The following is a 23,225-nucleotide window of genomic DNA, read 5'->3' as shown; positions in this document are numbered from 1 at the left end:
TTAAAGAAACTTGTTCAGGTTCATTATAACCAAAAAAACTATCTTACCTGTCTGCGAGTCCAGCAGGAAGCGTCCGTCGTCGTTGCCGGAGATGACGCGATAGAAAACAGGATCCGGCCCTCCGCCGTCTCTGGTTAGAGCAGAGACACTCACCACCTCTGAACCCACCGCTAAGGATTCTGGGACCTGGGCGGTGTACTCCGAGCTCAGGAAGACAGGTTGGTAGTCGTCCAGGGAGACTACGTCCACTGTCACTGTGGCGACGGAGTACAGGTGACGAGGCAGGCCGCGGTCAGTGGCCTTGACCTTCAGCTCGAAGGTGGGAGGGGTGTCGGGGGTCAGAGGTCGCTCCAGGCGCAGGATCCCCGAAAACTCGTCCAGAGAGAAGTAACCGCTGTCGCCAGCCAGGAGGGAATACTTCACCTCAGAGTTTATACCTGCAGGAGATACAGATCATTCATTAAACATTCATTTTTGACCAGTAAGTGACTTTTAGCAACAACATAAAAAGATTTAAAAGGATTTGTTTAATTATTCAGGCGTATTTGTTTAAATAAAACACACATTCGGCACATTTAATCATCATTTTGTTTAGTTTCAGTCACGTGACGTGAGTATGAGCTGGATATTGGCATAGACATGCTGCTGCTTGACACCTGGATTCCTTCCTGCATTGGGAAAAACAAATCAGCCACTGAATTGCTACCGTTTTATCAAAACCACATCTGGCTTTTCACTAAGTGTGTTTATGAATAAAAGTGATGACATGGTGTCAAAGCACCGTCGTCACAGTGAGTGGAAACGCAAAAACAACACAGAACTTTCAACGGTGCAATCAAAACATAAAAATCTGTTGAGAAGAAACTTTTATGCATGTGCTAAAAAAACAGATAATAATGATCAGAGTTAAACAGGGAAATGAATACTCTATCTATATATATATCCAGTAGATGAGACTGTTTCTGCACTGACTTGCAAAAACAAGAAAATGTCACACTGGTCAGACATGATTCTGACAAACTTGGAGGGAAAATGTTTTCTAGCATCATGTAGCTTTTGTTCTCCACTTCACTGATTTGCATGTTGAAGATGTAAATAAATAGTAAACATATAAAACCCTACAAGTGGCAACGATTTTTATGACATCCACAAAATCAAATGTGGAGCATGAATGTGTTCAGCATATTTCATGGCAATCTGACATTTAGATTTTCAAATTTCTCTTGTAAAAGTAGCCGGATTTCCATCCAAATTTTTCAGAATATCTGCAAAAGAAACTTTCCGCGTTAATGCGTGTGTCCATCTGCTGCCGTGAATTGTGAATTTTTGGAGACGGTTCATCGAGATTAACAGCTGGTGGTGCTATTTTTCCAGTCGGTGTCATTAAACCATTTAAGAAGAAGAGGACGTAACGAGATGACATCATAAAAAGAGCGCCAGTCAAACCTCAAACTGTGAAAAATGACATGATGACATTTCTGCTTGAGAATATCATGACTCTCCTCATCGCTCCACACAGATCTGATGCCACTGCCAAGGCTAAAAACTTATTTGCAATATTTTCTGCATTCCCACTCAGTTTTTTTTATGAGCAAATTAAATATTGGAAGGTTTGTCCCATCAGTGGTGCTAGAGGGACACTCAGGGAGTCACCAAAGTCTGGGACCATGGATGGAAACCTACAGCATACTTAAGCCAGTAGATGTTGAGATATATTACTCAGGACTGTTGGGCTGATGGACCCACTAAATGACAAGCATCACCAGTTAAAGTCCAGTTAAATGGTGGAAAAGTCCCAATTACCACACCATTATTCCAATTAACACACAACTGGTAACACAAGACTGATGGTTTCTAGGAATGTGGTTTTAAACCTGTGGATTAAGGCAGTTCTCTATATTTTTATTAATATTTTTTGTGGATACCAGACAGTTTTACCTCTTCAGGGAGGAAGAAAAATTCACTCATGATTGAACCGCCTCACTCTACGGTGTCACAGGCCTCAATGTTATCTGAAGCATCACCAGAAATCTGACTGCAGTGGGTATTTGGCTCGTTATTACAAAAATGAGGAAAAAACAGGAAGCACTGATGCATCTTCTGATAAAACACAGAGGTCTATTGTTGCCCCTCCTGGTAGAAACACGCTGGACACGCCTCCGCAGTTCACAGACATCTGTAACCTGTGAGGTTAAGTTGCAAGCAGAGTTTTAGTTTTGCTGTAAGCCTAAACGTTTTAGGATAATTACGCTAATAGGTTTGCTGTGATTAGAGGTCAACATTTTTAACTCAAACAAAAGCTTCTCACAGGTGGTGTTGTTCTGACAAGCCTGTGAGGGAAGCTGAACTTTTGTGTTCATGAATTGGAAACTTAGCCTGGAGATGGTTTGACAGCTAAATGTCAAGATTTCAAAGTCTTTGTTTTTAGAATTGAGAGGATCAGTGGTTGAACTGATGCTTGTCATTTCTGCTTTTTTTTTCTCTCTTATATTTGCTGATGCATTTATCTCACAGAAGTCTAATTCTGAGAGATGATAACCGCTTCGATACCAGGAAACAATCTTCAAACTGCCAAGACAGAATCACAACATCTTGATTTCTATCTTTACCCTTTTTTACATCTTTTTTCAGCCACGGTGATGCTGATTCATTGGTCCAGACTGAAATATCTCAACAGCTACTCCATGGATCACCATAAGATTTTGTAAATACATGTATGACTCTCAGACAACATGTTGTAATGACTCTGGTGATCCCCTGACGTTTCCTCTAGTGCCACCGTGACGTTGACATCTGTGATTTTTTGCAAAATATCGCAACAACTATTGAATGGATTGCCATAAAATTCTGGTGGTACCGTTGTGTGACTCTACAGCTGACAAAAAAAAACAAAACTGATTAGTAAGTGTCTGAAATCTCAAGTTACTGCTCACGATTGAGTGTGTATTATGTAGGAGCGCTGAATGAGTGAATGAAGGAGTGATTTCACATAGCAACAGTCTCATTGAGCTACTAGCATAGCTGTAGACTCTTAGCTTTGTTGCTCCCCCTTCCACTCTTCCCCTGCAACACACACACACACACACACACACCAAAAAAAAAAAAAAAACCCTTCACAAAGGTACATGAGTCATTGTTGTCTGTGAGAAAACTGCCATTATAGAGAAAGAGAACAAGCTGCTGCACATCTGAAGGAGTGGCTTACCTGTTCTGTCTGCTCCAGCTCTGTTCTGTTATTTGTGTGTGTGTGTTTGGTGTGTGTGTGTGTTTGTGTGTGTGTTCGTGTGCGTGTGAAAGCCTGTCTGAATTTGTCTATCTCAGTGTATTCAGAAGCGTGTGTGTGTGTGTATATGAGTCTACCAGTCTTTATGGTTGGAAGAATATTGTTTGTATTTGTGGTAGTATTTCTGCTTGTGTGTGTGTGTAAACTATGACTGTTCAAGTGTGAATGTGTGCGTTTCTACATGTGTAATTTAGTATACTTGTATGTGTGTGTGTGTGTACGTGAGAGAGAGAGAGAGAGACCATCCTTTGAATGGTACATCAAAGACCACACACGCCTACCAACTGAAGTTTACGACTGGTTTCAGATGAAGAAAACTGTCCGTTGTACTTAACTGACTTTACTGTTCAAACACATGAACCAACCAACTATCAAAGGCAACAAATAAATAAAACATTTAAACGCTGCAGTAGAAATTTGTACCAGACTTTGCCGGCTCACTTCTATCAGCAGAGATCGGTGCAGATCTGCTTGGTGTTTGTTGAGTGTCAAAGTGATAAAATTCAGTGTTAAAACACACAGACAGACAAGAATGACACATTTTGCAAATGAGATTAGAAAAAACAAGAGGTTTACATAAATCACAGGAAAGAGAGAAATTAAGAAAAACAGAAAGGAGGTCATGAAGAAATACACAAAGGGAAACAGAAACATAAATGAAAAAGCACATAATGGAAGGAAAGCTGGTTTGGTGACTGTAATTAAACTGTAAACTGTATGTTGGTGATCTGTTTAATCTGTTTAATAATCCTGTTTGTGACATTTCAAGGTATTTCACAAAGGTCCTTGAAAACCTTTAGTTGGATTACCATGAAATTTACAGAGACATTGATTCCCAGTGTTTCTGGTGTCCACTAGAGCACGGCTTCTTGCTTTTATTTATTCATTTTTAAATCTTGGCACCAATAATTGTAATTTAGTGCATCACAGGGACCCAAACTCATGAATTCATAATTGACCACAAAAACAAATCAAATGGTCCACCATATAAATTTACACTTTACAATGAAACACCCTTAGTAGCCCCTTCAATAGTTTCCCAAGCAAACCTTTGATGTCCTCTATGAGGTGTTTGACTACTGCTGGTGCGATTGAGCAATGTTACACAGTTACTACTTGCACGTGCAGGACGCACACGTACACATTCCTGAAGACTTCAGATGTGTAATACAGGCAAGTCATGAAAACACAAAAGAAGAAGGTGAGCAGGTGAGGCGAGATGCAGCAGAGGCCCGGGTCAACTGGAGAAAGTGAAGCAACAGTCAAAGCAAAAAAAAACGTTAAGCCTGAAGTGACATGAAGGCTGTATGACGTCTCTCAGTTTCATAACAATCCACCAATATTGTGACCAACACAAGTTCCAAAAATGTGTTTCAAAAATCTAAAGCTTTAACGTTTAATCGATTGTCAGAACACTAATCAGTAACTATTTGGATAACGTCTTCTGGTTCCAGCTTCTCATATGGAGCGATTTACTGTTTTTATATGACAGTGAATAAAATATCTTAATAAGGTTTTGCAAACTGACGACATCTCTGTGGCCTCTAAGAAACTGTGAATGCAATTTTTTCACTGTATTTTAACATTTTATAGACTAAACAATTAATGAAAATAATTGCAGCTCTACAACAACCGTTTATGCAAATGTTTTCTGAGAAATGAAATGCATTGATGCACAGGTTTGTTACTGTTTGCCTCAAGGACACATACAATATAATAATAAACACTCCACAGGGTACTTCCCAGTCTTACTTATCATATCAGCTTTCCTTTCAAAAATGTTCACAACATTTTTAGGCACATTGCAAACACACTCTCATTACTCAAACCCCCCTTTCATACTTTTAGCCTCAGTACTTGTAAGATTAAAAAGACGTCACACCTGAACTTGATATTAGAATCTAGAGCTGAAAACTACTTACGCACAACAACTGACAGAAGCTACAGCATTTAAAATGACTGAATGAGTAGAGCTACTGTACATGCTAATGCTGCAAGGGTTAAGATTGCAGCAAATAATTACCAACACAGCTGGAATGACAAAGTGGAAAGGTATCAGGTGGGTATTTCAGAAAGCAAAACTCTACTGGGAATGGCTTAGTCGTTTATTATGTTTGGGATCAGCAATACCGCATTGAACACACATACAAAGACAAGCCTGTGCAATAGGCTTTAATATTGTTAAGGATCACTAATAACACACAAACACACACACACAGCAGGGCTGACAGGACTTTTCATAACATGTTCAGACCTGAGAGAAACTATATAATGCTCTCTGTGGTCTTATTGTGTTGTTATTTAAAAACTCAGCGGCGGCCTACCTGTGTCTGGGTCTTTGGCGTATATGACAGCGATGGGCGTCCGGACCGTAGTGTTGTCGAACACGGTGACCTCGTAGTGGCTGGTGGAGAAGCGAGGTGGGTTGTCGTTCATGTCCTGGATCATCAGCAAGATGTCTGCCTGACAGGAACGCCCTCCGCCGTCCGTGGCCTTCGCCACCAGATTGTACTCGATCACCTTTTCCCGGTCCAACACAGCCAGCGTGAACAGCTCACCTGGGGAAAGGTGGGATTGATCACAATTAATACATTTATAATAAACTGACCTTATCACGAAATATACCTTGATAAAAAATGACCTTGTTTTTCTTTTAGCATTAAAAACATCTACTTCGATGAATATTTTCATTTTAAAGGTCATAAAATATGAATACATGTATCTTAATTTGCTATTTGTATTGTATATTTATTTCCTGCTGCAGTTTATTCACAGGGATAAATACAGATTATTTATTTATTATTTGATCTTAAACTAATTAGAAAAGAGAGTGTGTAATGTGGTTTGAAGAAACCAACAAAGCTTATTATGTTTTATATTTTCATTTTCATGTTTCATTTAACACACTACATACAGGCTCATTTGTTATCAGTGTATCTAATGTTGTCACTGTTGGATGAGAAAAGAAGACTAAAGGTTCATCCTAGGAGCCTATTTAGGCTCATTACACACCAGAAACAAAATTAATGGACGGATGAAACATCGTCAACTTTGCTACAAAAATGTAATGTTTGTCCTGACAGTGGCACCAGAGTAGAGGCCATGTTGTTACCTAAATGAAAAAGGTTTATCCTCCTTATGGTAGCTGTTTCAAGATATTCATGCTAACTACTAAATGTCAAAACAATGATGTTCAAACACGCACCATTTAGCATGTTTACCAAGATAAAGTTAGCACCTATTCTTAAAGATGAACCATTTAGTATGTTAGCTTGCTAGCATGCTTCATTTGTATTTTTGGGGCCTTTTTATGTCTTTATTGATAGTTAAGACAAATAGTTAAGACAGTTGCAGTTCATAGTTGACATCTTAACCTCGAGACCACCAGGACACCCCAGCACGTGAACACACTGATGTTTAAGGTGTTAAGTGTGTTAGGAAGGAGGGGAAAACCACAGTTATTAATCTGATTGATTTGTTTTATTTGAAAGCCTGCTAGCTTTACTTGGACTGACCAGAGCTAGCATGGGTCGTGAATGGTTAGGAAATAGTTGCTACGCTACCCTAACACCACCTATTTTGCAAGTACACAAGGACCTTTTGCTGTGCTAGTTTCTGATGTGACCGGGTCTAAACACTTGTTAGTGTGAATTTTTATATTGATAATTTTTTAGCATGTTATCTATGTTAGAATTAATCTAGAGCTAAAAGTTTTTGGGAAATCTGCTCTTTAGTTTTGCACATTTTCACTCATGAAGTGTTAACAAGTAAATATTCCTAACTATTGGCTCTGAATGAAAAGTCAGGGGATCATCAAAGTAGCAGGATTCATCCATCCAATAGTTGTCAAGATATTTCAACCTGAACCAAAGATTGGACTAGACTAACACTGCCATCTCTGGAGCTTCTCTGTTAGCATGACTAAACATATCTGATACCTTACAAGCAAATCAGTTGGCATTGAAGACATGAGACTTAGATGTTATGACATAAACAAAGCATAGTGAGTATCAGTGAGGTGCCCCTGAAAATGGAAAAAAAGAAATGTTTTTGCCTCTTGTCAACATTGAGGATCTCTGAACAGCTCCAGAGTGTCGATGGTATCGGTAAAACACTCAGCGCCGCTCACTTAGAGGGCGCACTTGTGTTTTGACCCCAAACAGACACCATCATACCTGTCCTGTGGTCGAGATGGAACTTGTCTGCGTCGGGACCGTGGAGGGTGAAGGAAATTTGGCCATTAGCTCCCACGTCTGGATCTGAAGCTGAAACCTTCAGCACAAACATGCTGGAGGGCGAGTTTTCCATCACCACCTCTGTGTACACCAGCTGGAACAGGAGGATAATAACAATAATCATGTCTCCATTTGCACACTGCACTTTTCTCAATAAAGCTACCGACTGCTCAATAAATCAAATGAATTATAACTGCAAGCAGCAATGCAACAACTGGGCTCCAGTCACCGGTCGTGACAATGATTTAAATGTTTTCGCACTAGTCACAATTCACTGTTGGAGAATTAAACTTGAAGTTCAGATGGTTGTAACGGAGCCGCCATCTGATCAATTGTCCCCATAGTTTAGCCTAAATCATCAAAGTCCAATGACCAAAAAAAGATGTCAAAAACTCAAGACTGGAGAAAAAAATCTGAATAAAACATCATACACGATCACTTTCCCATCAATTTCGACCATGAAATCTGTATAGAAATCTTATTTGAGCCAAAAAAATTCAAGATAAATGCCCAAGATAATTCCCCTCAAAGCCTCGACCGCGAGTCACCCGTCTGCTATTCATTTCACACAGGCCATTCAATGAATACTTATTAAAAAGTTTTTACTTTTAGAAATTGACCAGTTTTTGTACTAAATTACACCATTTCCAAGCAGAGAACACTAAAATACTCCAGTGTAACCCAAACTAATGAGATTCTTTATTAGTGAAGGTTTCAGGAGGCACTGTGAAGCAGGCAGGGTGCCATTAAATGAAGACTTAATTTACTGAAAACATTATTGGTACAACTATAGATGTAAACAAAATGTGCAAAGACAATACAATTAAATTTCTGTGTCATTAACTATTCCAGTCGATTTGTACTGAGCATCTTGCAGGTGGGAATGTGTTTAACCGACAAGCTGATTTTTTTTGATGGGAGTGATGATGCGGTTGTCAATCTGTAAATGAAAACACAGAGCACCACTCGTGACCTCTTTCACCTGTTCACACAGAGGACTGTTGTCATTGATGTCCAACACGTGGATGTCCACGGTGACCGGAGTCTCAAACTTCCCGTCGGTGGCGGTGACTTTCAGCGTGTATCTATCTTTAGTCTCTCGGTCCAGAGTTTCCTTCACGATCAAACCCCACTCGCCCTCGTCCTGCTGGATGATGGCGAACTGGCCCAACGGGTCTCCATCTGCACGTGTGATGAAGAGCTGAGTTACTGGATGGTTACTGGATAGACAGATTGTTTCAAACCTTTTTAGAAATGTCTTTAGTGAGACAAAGGGTGGAAGTAACAAAGAGAAATTTAACACAATGTGGTGTTTTGTAAGTTACTAAACTATTTTCAAACTCAATATAAATAAATAAATGGATCAATTTGTAAAGGAGACAGTATTTCATCACTATAGTTTTATTTCTGACAGTGTAGAGAAGGCTTTGAAATAGAATTTAGACCTTCATGTTGGGAGATAAACTAATGAGGGGACATGACCTCTGTATTTCTAAAATTGTGGTGAAGGCTCTGTAAGAAAATATATCTAGCTGTATAACAGTTGTCAGAATAAAAAGGACAGAAAATGAGGAAAAGAAAAAATTCTAATAAAAAAAAAAATGTAATTAGCTAACTGACAAAAGTAAGGAGACAACCCAAAAGATGACTGAAAAGTCTTCTTAACATTACTAAAATTCTACAGCTATGCTAGCGACTAAGCTGTACTTAGGCACAGAAGTGATAAAAATTAGTTTTGCAAGATTTTGGTCATAAAGCAGAATATTGGACAAACTGTGGGTTTGTATCCCCGAGCCATCGTTTAGAGTTATTTTGTTTTTCACCATTTATTGTTTATGTAAATGATGTTTTCTTGTTTGTCTCCTGTGTTGTAATGTTTGTTGTTCACATAAAAGAAAATGAGGTGAGGACAGAAGAAACACTTATAGTGGAAATACACATATTACAGATATGAAGTTCATAATTCATGCTGCCGTAATTTATCATGTCTAAGTGTTTGTAATGAAGCAAGCAGACAATAGTCTCTCTAACACTGAATTACCTTTAAAGCAGTACAAGTTTTGTTTTTTTTTAATTCCCAGCCTTCCTATTTAGGCAGCACAATCTTTGATAGCGAGTACCGATGCCATTTTGTTTCTGATGAATAATTCAGTAACTTCTGTTTGCCATCTTGATTTTTTAGTCTTCTACTGCAGGGAAACGTTTTAACATTAAGTTGACTCACGTGGGTACTTTCTATATAATTGTTTTCTTCTTTTACCCAAAAACTTTTCTCTTCACAAGTTGAGACAGAAAACTTGGAACATGTTATTTTCCTCTTAGAAAAAAAAAGCTGACACCGGCTGGTGAATATGTCCATAAGTCTGGATGTTACAGCAGGTTGCATCACAGTCAGTCAGCCACCTTGTTTGACAGGTGACATGTGAGGATTCAGCCGCCGTAGACATCTAACCTGTTCGCTGAACAAACGCTTCGACCTCAAGAAGCTTTTGATTTCTTATCAGCAGGAAAAAGTTGCGATACAGGTCTTGAGTCTGAAGCGTCAGTTTTCTTTGGCAGGAACAAAAATTGTAATTTGGTGCTTCTGTACATAAACAGCCCACAGCACAATGAGGGAGAGGTGTATCCCTCAAATAATTTAAAACACTTAATTTACTTAATCTACCCCTAAGGGTTGGTTTTCATAGCTTTTGGTCCATTTTAAGAGGTTTTTACTACTTAAAAACAAATAATCCTTTCAAAATACCTTTTTTTAATTTCAGTCCATTAATTTATCCATTAATTATCCCCTTAAAATCCCATGATCCCATGACAATACATTAATTTCATGATGAGTAATTGGTAAATTAAAGGAATTTTAAGAAAAAAATAAAGGATTCGGTTAAATGGTGCATTGAGGATAGTATTAAAGGTTGGGTTGTGGAGGAGGATAAGGGTTTTATACAACCCGACAAGAGGTTTAAATACTACAACTACAAACAAATTACACAGGGTGTATCTTTAAAGATGATCCTAGTATTATTTATATTTTTAAATTAACTTTTTTTGTAGTGGCAAGAAGTCTCTGACACATCATTTATTTCATTCTGAACTGAGAGAAAAAATATCAGTAGTAATGAATTTTGAATTTTGTTGGGTGAAGCAGCTCTGTTGTCGACACTCCTGAATAACTAAAATCATGTCCTCGTGTCAATCATATTGGTGGTGGGTAAATTTAATATCAAACGTTCAAACGTGTGTTTGTTTCATTCTGACAAGCCAGTGTCAATGCCTAACCCCACCATTTATAAATTATTCCAATGCAAATATTCCTCTGTAACACTTTCCAGAAAAACAATGTTTTGACAGCAAGCTCCTTTAGAACAGTCCAGGTTTGACTGTTTGGAGGAAAATAGAGGATTTACATTAATTCAAGGCTTTGTTGTTGTTGTTAGCTGCAGGGCATACAGTTGGTATTCAAGCCTTGTCTGCTAGTCAACCTGGTCCTCTTTGAGATTAATCTGAGGCTGAATAGCATAATATCATGACTCAGTTGAGGGCGATTAAAAGAGATTTCACTTCCCTCATAAATGTCTTGATAAATCCCACAGAGCAGCAAATCTCCAACAGGACAGTAATTTGGCTGATACACACATTACTGATCACAAGTGAGTAAATGAGTGACACATAATTACACATTTGTATACACATACTCACACACACACAACTTTATTCCCTGAACAAATGCCTAAATACAAAGGAAGTCGACACACAAACCCACATTCACATCTACAAATCCACCAACACACATTTAGACATACACACCTGTGATGTAACACGTCACTAGGCGGTTCTCCAGGGATACATCAGCATCTGTGGTCGTCATGGAGACGATGACTTCACCGGGACCACTACTCTCCACCACCGAGCCGCGGTACACATCATCAGAGAACGTCGGTGGGTTGTCATTCTCGTCTGTCACCGTCACCTCCACCAGGACGCTGGATGACAGCTTGACTTCGCCCCCATGGTCCGTGGCGACCACGTTGAACTTGTAGAGCCTGGTCGACTCACAGTCGGTCTCCTGTATGGTGGTGATCCAGCCGCTCTCCCCGTCAATTGAAAACACCTTGATGATGTCCACCATGGTGTCGTCAGGAAGTGACTCCAAGCTGTAGGTCACAAGACCGTTTCTGTCTGTATCCGGGTCGTTGGCAGTCACCTAGGAGTCAAGACATGCGGTTTCAACATTCAATTTTTATTTCAGACTGAAGTATTTAAAGAAATATTCTTCCCAGGAGTAAGATAAGATCTACATAATTGTTTAGCTTTTTTTGTATAAATATTGGTCTACATGTGTTTAGGGAAGTATTAGGATAAAACTAGGAAATTGTCAATATATACTAGAATTAGTAGAATTTATAATTTGCCTTTCAGTATGGAAGACACATTTAAAGGCTTTTAGGTTGAAGCAACAAACATTTATACTTCTCCCCTTCCCACATGAATATCATATACACAACAAAACTTTCTTTATCTTACCTGGATAACTGTGGTTCCAGCAGGCATGTTTTCAGCCAGGAAGGCCCTGTATGGGTTTGCATCAAACACTGGCTGGTTGTCATTCACATCCTGGACCTGGATACTGACTGACACCAGTGATGCCACGTCCGTCCCATTGTGGTTCCCCTGAGCTATCACATCTATCTGGTACCACTTTGTCTTCTCATGATCAATGGTCTTCTGCAGCAGCAAAGTTCCACTTTCTTTGTCCAAGCTGAACACTTTATCTTTATTGCTTTCAATTGTGTTCCCGTTCACAAGGCTGTAAATGAGGGGCATGTCGGAGTCTGCCTTCACAGAACCTATTTCTGCCCCTATGGGAATGTCCTCGGCGGCTGAGAAGGTGTAGAGAGGCTCTGAGAACTTCGGAAGAGGAACCTCAGCAGGAACGACTTTGACCTGAACAGGGACTGTAGAGTTGTAGAAAGGAAGGCTACCGTCACGAGCCTTGACTTTGAAGTTGAAGATCTTGTTCTCCATGCCGACAAGACTCTCTTTGACACTCACAACTCCAGTGAAAGGATTGATCTCGATAATATCTTCTGTCACCTCTTCGGCTTCATCTACGGTGTAGGTGATGTCAGAATTTTTGCCATCATCGGCATCATAAGCCATGATTTGAATGACAGGGGAGCCTCTATTTACAGTAGACTGGATTGAAACTTGGTACTCTGATGCTTTGAACTGAGGCATGTTGTCATTCTCATCCGTGAGAATAATCTTGACCGTGCAAAAGGCTACTTTTCCGCCACCATCTTTTGCCATCACTTTAATAGCTATGACTCTCTGGCTGGGGTTTTCTCTGTCTAATGGTTGTGTTGTTACAATCTGCCCATCATTACTGATTGCGAATTTTTCATCTGCAAGTTTGTTGATGATGGTGTAGTCAACACTGCCGTATGGCCCATCGTCAGGGTCAATGGCAGCCAATCGGATCACACGAGTTCCTGCCTCTGCATTTTCTGCCAACTCTGCTTCATAGATGTTTTGTTTGAAGTATGGGCTATGCCTGTTGCTGTTTATCATGTCAATATTGACTGGTGCTGTTTTCTGAAACACCCCGTCAGACACTGCCACTGTCAGGTTGTAGTAAGGATCTAGATTCCTCTTGCAGACATTAGAAAAGGAGATGATTCCTGAGGATTCGTTGATGTTGAAGTACCGACCTTCATTCCCTGAGAGGATTTTGTACTTGAGGTTATTCAGGTCACCTGTATCAGGATCTGAGGCTTGGATTTTGATGACTATGTGGCCACATTTTGCCATTTCATCCAGTGTGGCTTCATATTGAGAGCTGACAAAGTCTGGTGGATTGTCATTGACATCAGTGACATTTACGAAGACATGGGCCTCACTGCTGAGGGGAACAGTCCCATTGTCGGTGACTTTGATTTTCAAATTAAAGTAATTTGTGCTTTCATGGTCCAGCACCTGTTTTGTAATGATCAACCCACTCTGAGAGTCTATCTCAAAGAAATCAGTCTCGTTACCCTCTGTTCTCATTATCTGGAATGTCAGATCTTTATTTCTGCCAGAGTCCCCATCAGAGGCAGAAAGTTGTATCACAGAAGTGCTGATTGGGAGCCCTTCAGCAATGTTCACAGTGTATGTTAGCTTTGAGAAAACTGGTACATTGTCATTCACATCTTCTACCTCTATTTCAATGGAAGCCTCCGAAAAAGCTCCAGTCACAGAATCAGTCGCTCGAACAGTCAACACATGCATGGTCTGGCTTTCATAGTCGAGTGGGTTGGTGACAGTCAACACACCAGTTTTGAAATCAATATGAAAGTGTTTTGAGGCATTTTCCTCTTCGAGATTGTAGATGAGCCGATAGCCTTCTGGATTTCTGGCCTGGACGTGTAGTATGGTGGTGAATGGAGGAACGTTTTCAGGGACTTTCAGCGGATACAGAAGAGTCTGGAAAACTGGGTTGGTTCGATTTCTCACTTGAATTGTGAGCTGTGCCATGGTGCTGTGACTGGGTTCACCGTCGTCTACAGCCGAAACTGTCAACACATATTTATTCAGAGCTTCAAAATCCAGAGGCCTTTGAAGGGATACATCACCTACATCAGGATCGATCCTGAAGAGGTCATAGTCCTCCTCGAGTGAATACATGATGGATCCATTTTCTCCCAGATCTTTGTCAATGGCAGTTGCTTGATATAAAACATCTCCTGGTTCTGAGTCTTCAGAAATCATCATCGAAAAAGGCAAATTTAGAAATTGAGGAGAGTTGTCGTTCACATCATCTATAAAAACTTTTACCTGGGTGATAGCTGTCCTAGGCGGTGTTCTCATGTCTTGTACCTTCACCACTACATCATACACATCCTGTTCTTCTCGGTCAAAGGGGATACCCGTGGTTTCAAGTACACCCGATGTTTTGGAAATTACAAACCTCCCCACTGGGTTTAAAACAGAATATAAAAGAGGCTCATTTAAATAACAGCCTGTGGCTTTGAGTGCCGCCAAAGTTTTGACTGTCTTTAGGTTTTCTGTAACGCTTGCTGAATACACTCTTTGCTCAAATCCAAGATCACTTGCTGTCAAGTTTGTTACATTTACCTTGACGATAGCTGAGTCTTTATAGAGGCCATCAGAGGCTTTGACAACCATTTGGTAAAATGACCTAAACTCAGACACATTGCTCACAGTGATGACTCCAGTGTTGGGGTGAACTGAAAAGGCATTGTGAAAATTCCCCTCGGTGATGCTGTATGAGACTGCCGAGTCGGGGTCGTGGGCCATGACACGCACAACTTCTGTATCTCTAACAGCTGGGAAGATGATGGATTGCTCATACATTGAGGTGGTGAAGTGTGGAGGGCAGTCGTTCAGGTCCAGGACACGAACAGTGACCTTGGCAGGCTCTGCTGCATATAGTGATGGTTCCCCAGAGTCTTTTACCTGTACAGTGAAGTGATACTCAGCCTGGGCCTCAAAGTCAACTGGTGAAATTAAAGAGATTGTGCCCATACTTGAGTCTATCTTGAAGACTTTTAGGGCCTCTCGTTCAAGGATTTGATATACTAGCAGAGAATTTGCATCTCTGTCAGCATCTGAAGCCTGGATGACCAGAGGAGTGTTTCTTTCTCCCATCACCATGCTGTTAATGTGAGCTGACTCACTAATCTGCCCCAGGTAGTCCCTCTGCTGAAAAACAGGGGCGTTGTCATTCTCATCAATCACATAGATGTAAACAACAGTCCTGGACAAGGCTCCAGCCATGGTGGAAGCTGTTACTTTGAGCTTGTAGGAGGCACAATTCTCAAAATCAAGGTGCTTTTGGACGTAAATCAGCCCAGTGTATTGGTTGATATGAAATGTCCCATCTGCATTGCCACTTTCTATCCCATAATGCACTGCAGCAGGGCTGGAGGCTGATATGGTGACCACTGGTGTTCCTAGGGCACTTGATTCGCTGACTTCTTTTAAGTATTCGTCCAAAGGGAAGGCAGGTGGCGTTCGGTCGGAGATGTGGATGTGGACATGTACGGAGCAGAGGTCACTGCGCTCAGGGAAGCCCTGGTCAGTGGCCTTCACTGTTAAGTGGAACTGATCCTGAGGCTGAAGGTCCAAAGGTTTGGACACACTGATGGAGCCCAGCTCTGGATCTATGGAGAAGATGTTGTCGATATTACCTGCAGAGGGAAATAAAATAGTGTGTTACACAACTGAACCACTCCAAAATGTGATACATGTTTTGTCTTTCTTTTATTTTAGTCTACTGCAGAAGTGTCTCACATGTGTGCCTTTCATTATGTTACTTTTTAATAATAACAATATATTTGTTATCATTACAAAACATTTTATCGGGTAATTTATCTAGTTTTCAGTCTTAAAATTGTATTTCTTAAAGGATAAGGTGACAATTTGTGAAATGCACTTCTTGAAATTTGCTTTCTTGTCAATACATAGGAAGTCTCTACTCCTGGCTGAGAAGTAGAAGTGACACATTACTCCTCATAAAACCACAACTTTTCATTTTTACACTTGTTTTTTTTTGTGCAGTTATAAGAGCCATAACATGTTAATTGATGAGCTTTAGAGGTGTTGGTAGATAGATTTTGTTAACTTGGGAAAGTTAATAAAATCTACAGCTTCCTATTAAACAAACAGACATAAGAAAGGTATTGATCTGAAAATCTAACTCTCGGCTAGAATTGGACTTCTGTACACAAACAAATAAAAGTTGGCCCCAAGAACCAAGAACAGGCCAGAGAAAACACATATATAGTAGTTACCTGGATGTAACTCCAGGTCTATGAGTACATACATAGCGCTCTAGCCAACCATCACAGAGAGGGGAGGGGGCACGTGATATCGTTTAAATATGGGGATAAAGGCACATATTTTGACAGCAGTGAGCACCAGGGTAACTTGGCTAAGCCGACGAGCATATGGCACATCCATGGGCATGCTACCCACATGCTACAGCTAAGTGGTGCACTGCCAAAATGTTTCGAACAGAATTATTGTTCCGCATGTCGGAGTAAGTGGATTACTGTAATTACTGGTAATGCAGTCACAAAAATTTAACAGAGCAAACAGAAGCAGATCAGAAAACGAGGAGGCTTTGTAAAATAGCAAATACACTTATCAAACAGAAGGAATTAGAAATAAAGGCCTCTCTCTAATATGAGCTTGCTTCCAATAAAGGCCTGGTACCCTCTGCAGTTGAGATAAATAAAGGCCCTGGCCACTATTAGAGGAAATACGGTAAGTGTATTTCCCAAAATGTTGCACTATTCTTTTAGAACAAGGAACAAGGAAACAAGGAAAGTTTGTATTTCATGTGAACAAGATTAACTGCTCTAGGAACAATAATACTTGTAAAGATGGATGGTCTTTTCAGTAAAAAATACAATGTGCAGGCATAATGCATTCCTCGCAGCAATTGCGGTCATATGCTGTGCTCTGCCACACATTTTCCCCAACTGCTTTTATCATACATGATCAGCAATATCCCCTTGGTAAATCTTACACAATTGCAAGAGGATGCAAGATGTATGGCTCAGCTGTTCCACAAATCTCTCAGAGGATCAAGATGTTTCAGCGTAATTATCCATGTGAGAAGCAAACACAGAGGCAATAAAACAACAGAAACAAGAGCCCAGGAGGTTGATACTAAAATCCCAAACAGAAAATCGCGAAGGTAATACAGACACGCTCTGCCCTCTCTCAGATATCATCATGGTGTCCTTGAACCCTTTGCTTCAGTGGAGCTGTTAAGTGGCTGACATTTGAAGGCTGCAGTTGAACAGGGCAGCTCCCAGTGCTCTGTATTAGAGAATGGTGGCAGCTCCCAGGTGTGAATATGTGTAACAGAATGAATGTGAAGCAGAGTGGAGTTGAAAAAAAACCCAGACATAAATAAAGATAAAAAATAGCCCCCTTTGCTGCTCACCAGAGTGCAGAGAGTAGCTGATATCGGCATTGCTGCCCATGTCCTTGTCCAGGGCCTTGACCCGGATGACCTCGGAGCCTGTGGGGGCCAAGCTGGAGATGCTGGCCTCGTAACGGGGGCTCAGGAACGCCGGCGAGTGGTCGTTACAGTCCTCCACGTGAATCACCACCTTCACAAAGTTCCTCTTGACTGGGATCTCCTGGTCACGCACCTGAGGAGGAGCAGTAAAATATTTGTGTCAGTGGTGGTAAGACTGAAAACACAAAAAAAGTTTTCTATCCTATAATTTTATGTACAGTATTTGTGTGCTGTTTTAGTTTCTTCAAACCATATTTCACTTTAAGCTCTATTTCATATATTAATGGTGTTATGTGAAAAAGTAGAGTTCATCTGCTGAAGAAAACTGGGTAATATGATTGAAGGCTCCAGAGCAGCTAGTAAAAGGCCTTGTAGTGAGGTTGCTTTGTCAATTGCTGTTTCTGAGGTAAAGAATAAACTTTCAATCTCATTTTTAACTTGATGTAATACTGAAAACTGCTTTTTTGTTTTGCACTACGTGATGAGAGAGCTTCAATATTCATTACAATCCTCATAAGACTCTATTTTAGTGTATTCTATTGATTTAAATGCATCATTACCATAACGATGAGTGTGTGGACGGAGATCATCTCATAGTCCAGCTCCTCCGTCATCACCAGGACGCCGCTCTTTGGGTCCAGATGGAAGAACTTGGTGCTGTCCGGGTGGAGGCTGCTGTGGATGGAGTACACCAGCTTACTGTTGGTGTCGGCGTCCTGTGCGCTGATCTGCAGGATGTCTTTCCACGGAGAGGTATCCTCAGGAACCCTCACCTTAAACAAAAAGGGACAGAGGAGGAAATGAGGGAAGTTTTTCAATGTACTTGAAAAATAAATAACAACAGGAAACAACAGATGGGGAATGGAATACTTCAACTTTGACTTTTCAATCTGAAAACAATTTTCATTGTGTTTTGAGGACAGAAAACCTTTTGTGGACAAGAAATCATCCTGTTACACTAATAATTCTAGAGACAAGACGAGACTGATTACTGTGATTAAGGAAACAACAGTGATGCAGCCGCCTCGTATTGTCTGATAATCACAGTAAAGAATATCTTCTGGTAACCTGATAGACTGGTAGTCTGGTAAACTCACTTCTTTCTAACTCCACACTAGATTTTTTTCATGCTTATACTTGCAGTCTTCAGTCCCAACTGACTAATTTATCACATTTCAGCTCCCTCCGGAGACACAAAAGGTTTTATTCAACGTTTTTTACATGTGCAGTAGTACCTCCCCAACACCTATAAGAAGACTTTGATGAGTAAAATCTGTACAGTTCCCCTTTAAGAGTACAGATCAGATAATCTCCTGGATCTTCACTGAGTCTCACCTCATATAGCGGCTTCAGGAAGACGGGACGATGCTCGTTCATGTCCAGCACACGGATGTAGGCCTGCAGTTTGGGGATGGAATACACAGGGTTTGAGAAAATGGATGCTCAGCATGAACAACATTAAATATGGAAGGTAGCACTCCGAGGCTGCTTCAGACGCAGCACCTGATCCACTGCTGCCTGCAGGAGTTAAGATTAGAGTCTGAACCACACATTTTCAAAATCAAATAAGGATATGAATAAAGTCGTGGGATATTTTGGTGTAATATTACTGTCGTTGCTATGACTCACGGATGCCGTCACATGAACTATTTCTTGTCTTTGACTCACTGAGGATTAGTTACTTCTGTCTCCCTAAAACCAACACATGACTGTGATCATCTTGTGGCCACTAATATTTATCAGTTATCTAAATATGATGAAACCAAGAGAATAAATTGTTCTAAATTTGACAGATTAATGTTGTGTTTGGTTATATGGAAGGATTTCCCTGATACCTACAGGAAAAATGTGGAACCAAAGGGATTTTTCAGTCCCCACTCAAACCACAGTTCATGGCTCAATGTAACATAAATGTTACATGGCTCATCAAATATTACTGTTATCTGTGAATCCTAGCAGCCCAGAGGATGGGGTTTGAACCCCAGACTGAATGAACAAATCTGGGAAAACTAAACATGAAACTATTCCATCCAAGTGTCAGAAGAAACACATATTTTCATTTGTTATACTTTTATATTTTACCATTTTTACTATTCTTAACTTATAATCTTCCATTTAGTTCTATTTTCAACGGATTTGCATGTCATTCATACACTTAAGATACAGTTTTCATTGTCAGTGATGTTTTGGACTCTTGTTCACACACTTGTTTTGTTTCCTTGGTCCTTCTTTATACATTAATCACTTTATTTTCACACATTTGTGACATGAATTTATCTGATTTTTGTGTGCTTTCCAGTCTGGAAAAAGCAATACGGTTCATGTTTCTAACCTGCGTGGTGGCACTGTGGTTGCCGTCGGTGACCCGCACCGTCAGGTTGTAGTTGGAGCGTCGAGCGGCATCGAGCCGGCGGGCGATGGAGATGGTTCCTGTATTCTTCTGGATGTCAAAGTCCTTTTCCTCATCACCACCTGAGAGAGAGAGAGAGAGAGAGACCGAGGAGGGAAAATGAGAAAGATTTTTTATGTCAGGTGTTGATGTTACAGTCTGTGAGGGTTATGGATCAGGTTGTGTCCAGCTGTCAGGTGTAATATCTCAGATGATATGTCAGACACCACTGGTCTGATTTTGAATGGTTGCAGGGAAGATGCATCTTGTCATCGTCCTCCAGCATCTGAAGAATTGCAGTGATTCCCCCATGGGGGGGCGCTATAATTAATGATCCACTTTACCTTTGAAAGGCCAAAACTCCTTCACCAACACTCACAGTTTGAAGAAAGAGATTTGAAATTATTTATATAAATTCAATCTTTACACAGTAAATGAAGTGCTCTTGTATAGTAAATGCTCTCACAACAATTAAATCATTTGTAATAAGGTAGTTAATCACGAATTAATGTAGTTAATTGTAAAGTCTCATTCTGGCTTGAATGTATGTACGGTTTTGGTGTATGTTTGTAAAATTGTTTCCGATAAAGTCACTCAGTTAAAGTTACTGAGCTATAATAAAACAACAGAGAAAATATCCAGAGAAAAATAGATTTTCTTCTCTTAATATGAATCCATCCATCACAGCAGGACATTTTGATGGTTTCTTATTTTACGGACAAATCCTCTCAGCTGAGAGATCAACATCCAAATCCTCCACAATAGCAGCAACACTGCCTGTCTGATCACCTGATTAACTACCTGTCTATCTGCTTGTCTGAGACTTTATACTTAACCTTGATTGTCTCTCTCTCACAACAGTAGTGGCGGATGGTGTAGTGTTAGTTGTCAGCAGGCTGTACAAAAGACAATTAACAACTCCCTCCTTTACTCAGTAATGTCTGTCTTTCATATATATGGACAAGTGTCTTATGTGTAGATTGTCAGAAATCAACTTCTTTAAACATCTGATTGGACAAAGCAGCACTCACTGGACTCTTGCTGGTTTTTGTTTGATTTGCAAGCTGAGGACGGTTTTGAATAGTGTGAGTTTTTTTCCTAAACCATTTTAAGAAGTCAGTTTAATAAACTTGTTATAAATTGTTTTTCACATGGTCTGGGTGTTTTGAGGAGTATGTCGCCATACAAGCATGAGCGTTCTCATTAGTCTGAAACATACTGTATGTAGTCGGGCTTATTGGATACAATCCAGACTTAAAGGTTCCCTGTGGAGTTTGTGACCACCAGTGGCGCTGAAGAGCAATAATTTGATGAGTTATCAGACCCCTGGTCGTCCACAGGTCTATCTTAATGACTTAGCTGAAACACTGCAGACTAATCAGCCACATTGACAGGTCTGTTTAACTGATTTAGATCCCCAAATCACTGGATTAACTTCCTTTGAGCCACACATCAGCACCCAGGAAGTCTTTCCGAATCTGACGCAGCACCGCACATCACCAGTTGTCGTCTCAGCACATAGAGAGGAAGATGAACTGTAAAAGCAATTTTTCACTTTAGTGATCATCTCCAGGAAGAAATGATATCCCTGCCAAGGTTGGAGGTTCAATTCCCCAACAGGGCCGGCCAGGCGCAAAATATATTTTACTCATGCTACTGTAAGGAAAAAAAAGTGTACGCCAAATGTCATGTTACACAGGAAGAAAATCCACTAACATAGGAATTTCGCTGACATTTTTATTTATCCATCCGTAACTTCCACCCATCTTCTAGATGTTTATCTGGGTCAGGGCCACGCTGGCAACAAGGCAAGCTGAGCAGTCAGGAGCTCATCCGTCATTTAACAGGTCATCCTTGACTTTCCCCCAGAACTTGCTTATATGTAGCACGATATGTTCACATAGGTGGACAATACATTCAGAGCAGGAAGCAGGCAGGCTGAGAGGCAGAGTTGAAAAATTAAACTTAAACAGAAATACAGGTAGGAAATACAGGTTGGTTACTGGTTACTGTTCAGCTCTGCAGCTCTGATAAACCCGCTGTTAACTATTTAAAGAAATCGGTTCCTGAATAAACATGTGTAAAATATTTTGCATGCAATTTGAAAAACACCTTGATGTCAAAATGTTTCTCACGTGGTCTAAATACTGTATGTAGTTGGGCTCAGTGGATACAATCCAGACTTAAAGCTTCCATGTGGAGTTTGTGACCACCAGTGGTGCTGAAGAGCAAATAATTTGATGGGTAATGTGTTGTAAAGAAGGCCAATTTGCAAAGACTAAAATACAATGTAAACATTGCAGATTCACAGCATGAGAACAAACTCTGCATATTAATATTTAAGGTTAAAAATCCGATAATGATGTATCAACTAATTTTCATTTTTTACATAATCACATAAACAAATCATTATTGATATTGGTCCCTTAAATTAGTTTTTTATCCAAATGGCAACTACCGCAGCTTGAGACTGAAGCCGATGTGGAAGTACCTTAAAGTGCAACACCAATGATGGTCTCTAGACACTCCAACTGGCTCCCATTCAAAAAGCATCAACTTCTCTCTAGAAATACTAAGTCAATCATTTTTTTCAACAAGTTATTATGGTCTCAATCACTAAATTCAGGCCCTCTTATAAGTGTGCTGGTGGTTGTTTTGTAAATGATTGCTCTGTTAATGAGATGTGAAGAATTATAGTAGCTTTGTTGTTTGCCATGTGGATGTTGATTGACAGTTGGCTCACCTGCTGCTCTCTTTGGCTCCGGGACTCTTACTGAGTCGGACTGTTGCTGCCATGTTTCTTTAAATGTAACTTGATTATGATACCTGCCCTATTAGCACAGTTTAGCTAAAGTAGTTAACATTAGCCCAACTAACGTGCAGCGGTCTGTGTTCCCAGTAAGCTAGCTTTAGCTTGGGTCCGAGGTAGCAGGGCGTGTTTCCAGAGCGATAAAGGTAACAACTCAAACAGAAAAGCAGCGACTCTGGGCTTCAAACCATCTCCAATGTAAACCAGTGGGTGACGTCTCACAGCACTATGTCCATCTTTATATACGGTCAATGTTTTTAACGGGATATTTCACAATTGAAAAATATTCTTGTCAGTGTTCTCCAGTAAACAACCTATGTAATGGAGATATGTAATGTTTCTCTGTGTTTCTGTACCGCATTTTCTTGTTACTTTCCAACCACTTTCCACTGATATATCTGCAATACTGGAAGCTAATATCGGCCTGGCTCACTCATCAGGCTCTGAAAGGAAATGTATTCAATGTGTTTGTGAGA

The 23,225-nt window shown here is 40.3% G+C and overlaps 1 protein-coding gene across 3 annotated transcripts in view; it reads right to left on the bottom strand.

Moving 5' to 3' along the window:
- Positions 1-23,225, bottom strand: part of fat2 (FAT atypical cadherin 2) — a 115,954-nt gene that overhangs the window by 52,550 nt on the left and 40,179 nt on the right. For all 3 annotated transcript variants that reach the window (XM_042418423.1, XM_042418421.1, XM_042418422.1), the window contains exons 7-16: positions 19,884-20,023; positions 18,887-18,949; positions 18,112-18,324; positions 17,474-17,684; positions 12,040-15,707; positions 11,323-11,719; positions 8,501-8,700; positions 7,459-7,612; positions 5,608-5,841; positions 48-437 (exon numbers count right to left, since the gene is read on the bottom strand). In XM_042418423.1, coding sequence (XP_042274357.1) covers positions 48-437; positions 5,608-5,841; positions 7,459-7,612; positions 8,501-8,700; positions 11,323-11,719; positions 12,040-15,707; positions 17,474-17,684; positions 18,112-18,324; positions 18,887-18,949; positions 19,884-20,023 — 5,670 coding nt within the window. The remainder of the gene's footprint in view (positions 1-47; positions 438-5,607; positions 5,842-7,458; positions 7,613-8,500; positions 8,701-11,322; positions 11,720-12,039; positions 15,708-17,473; positions 17,685-18,111; positions 18,325-18,886; positions 18,950-19,883; positions 20,024-23,225) is intronic.

The sequence above is a fragment of the Thunnus maccoyii genome, chromosome 8 (genome assembly GCF_910596095.1).
Source record: "Thunnus maccoyii chromosome 8, fThuMac1.1, whole genome shotgun sequence".
Classification (NCBI taxonomy): Eukaryota; Metazoa; Chordata; class Actinopteri; order Scombriformes; family Scombridae; genus Thunnus; species Thunnus maccoyii.
This window is presented reverse-complemented; position numbering and strand designations above follow the sequence as displayed.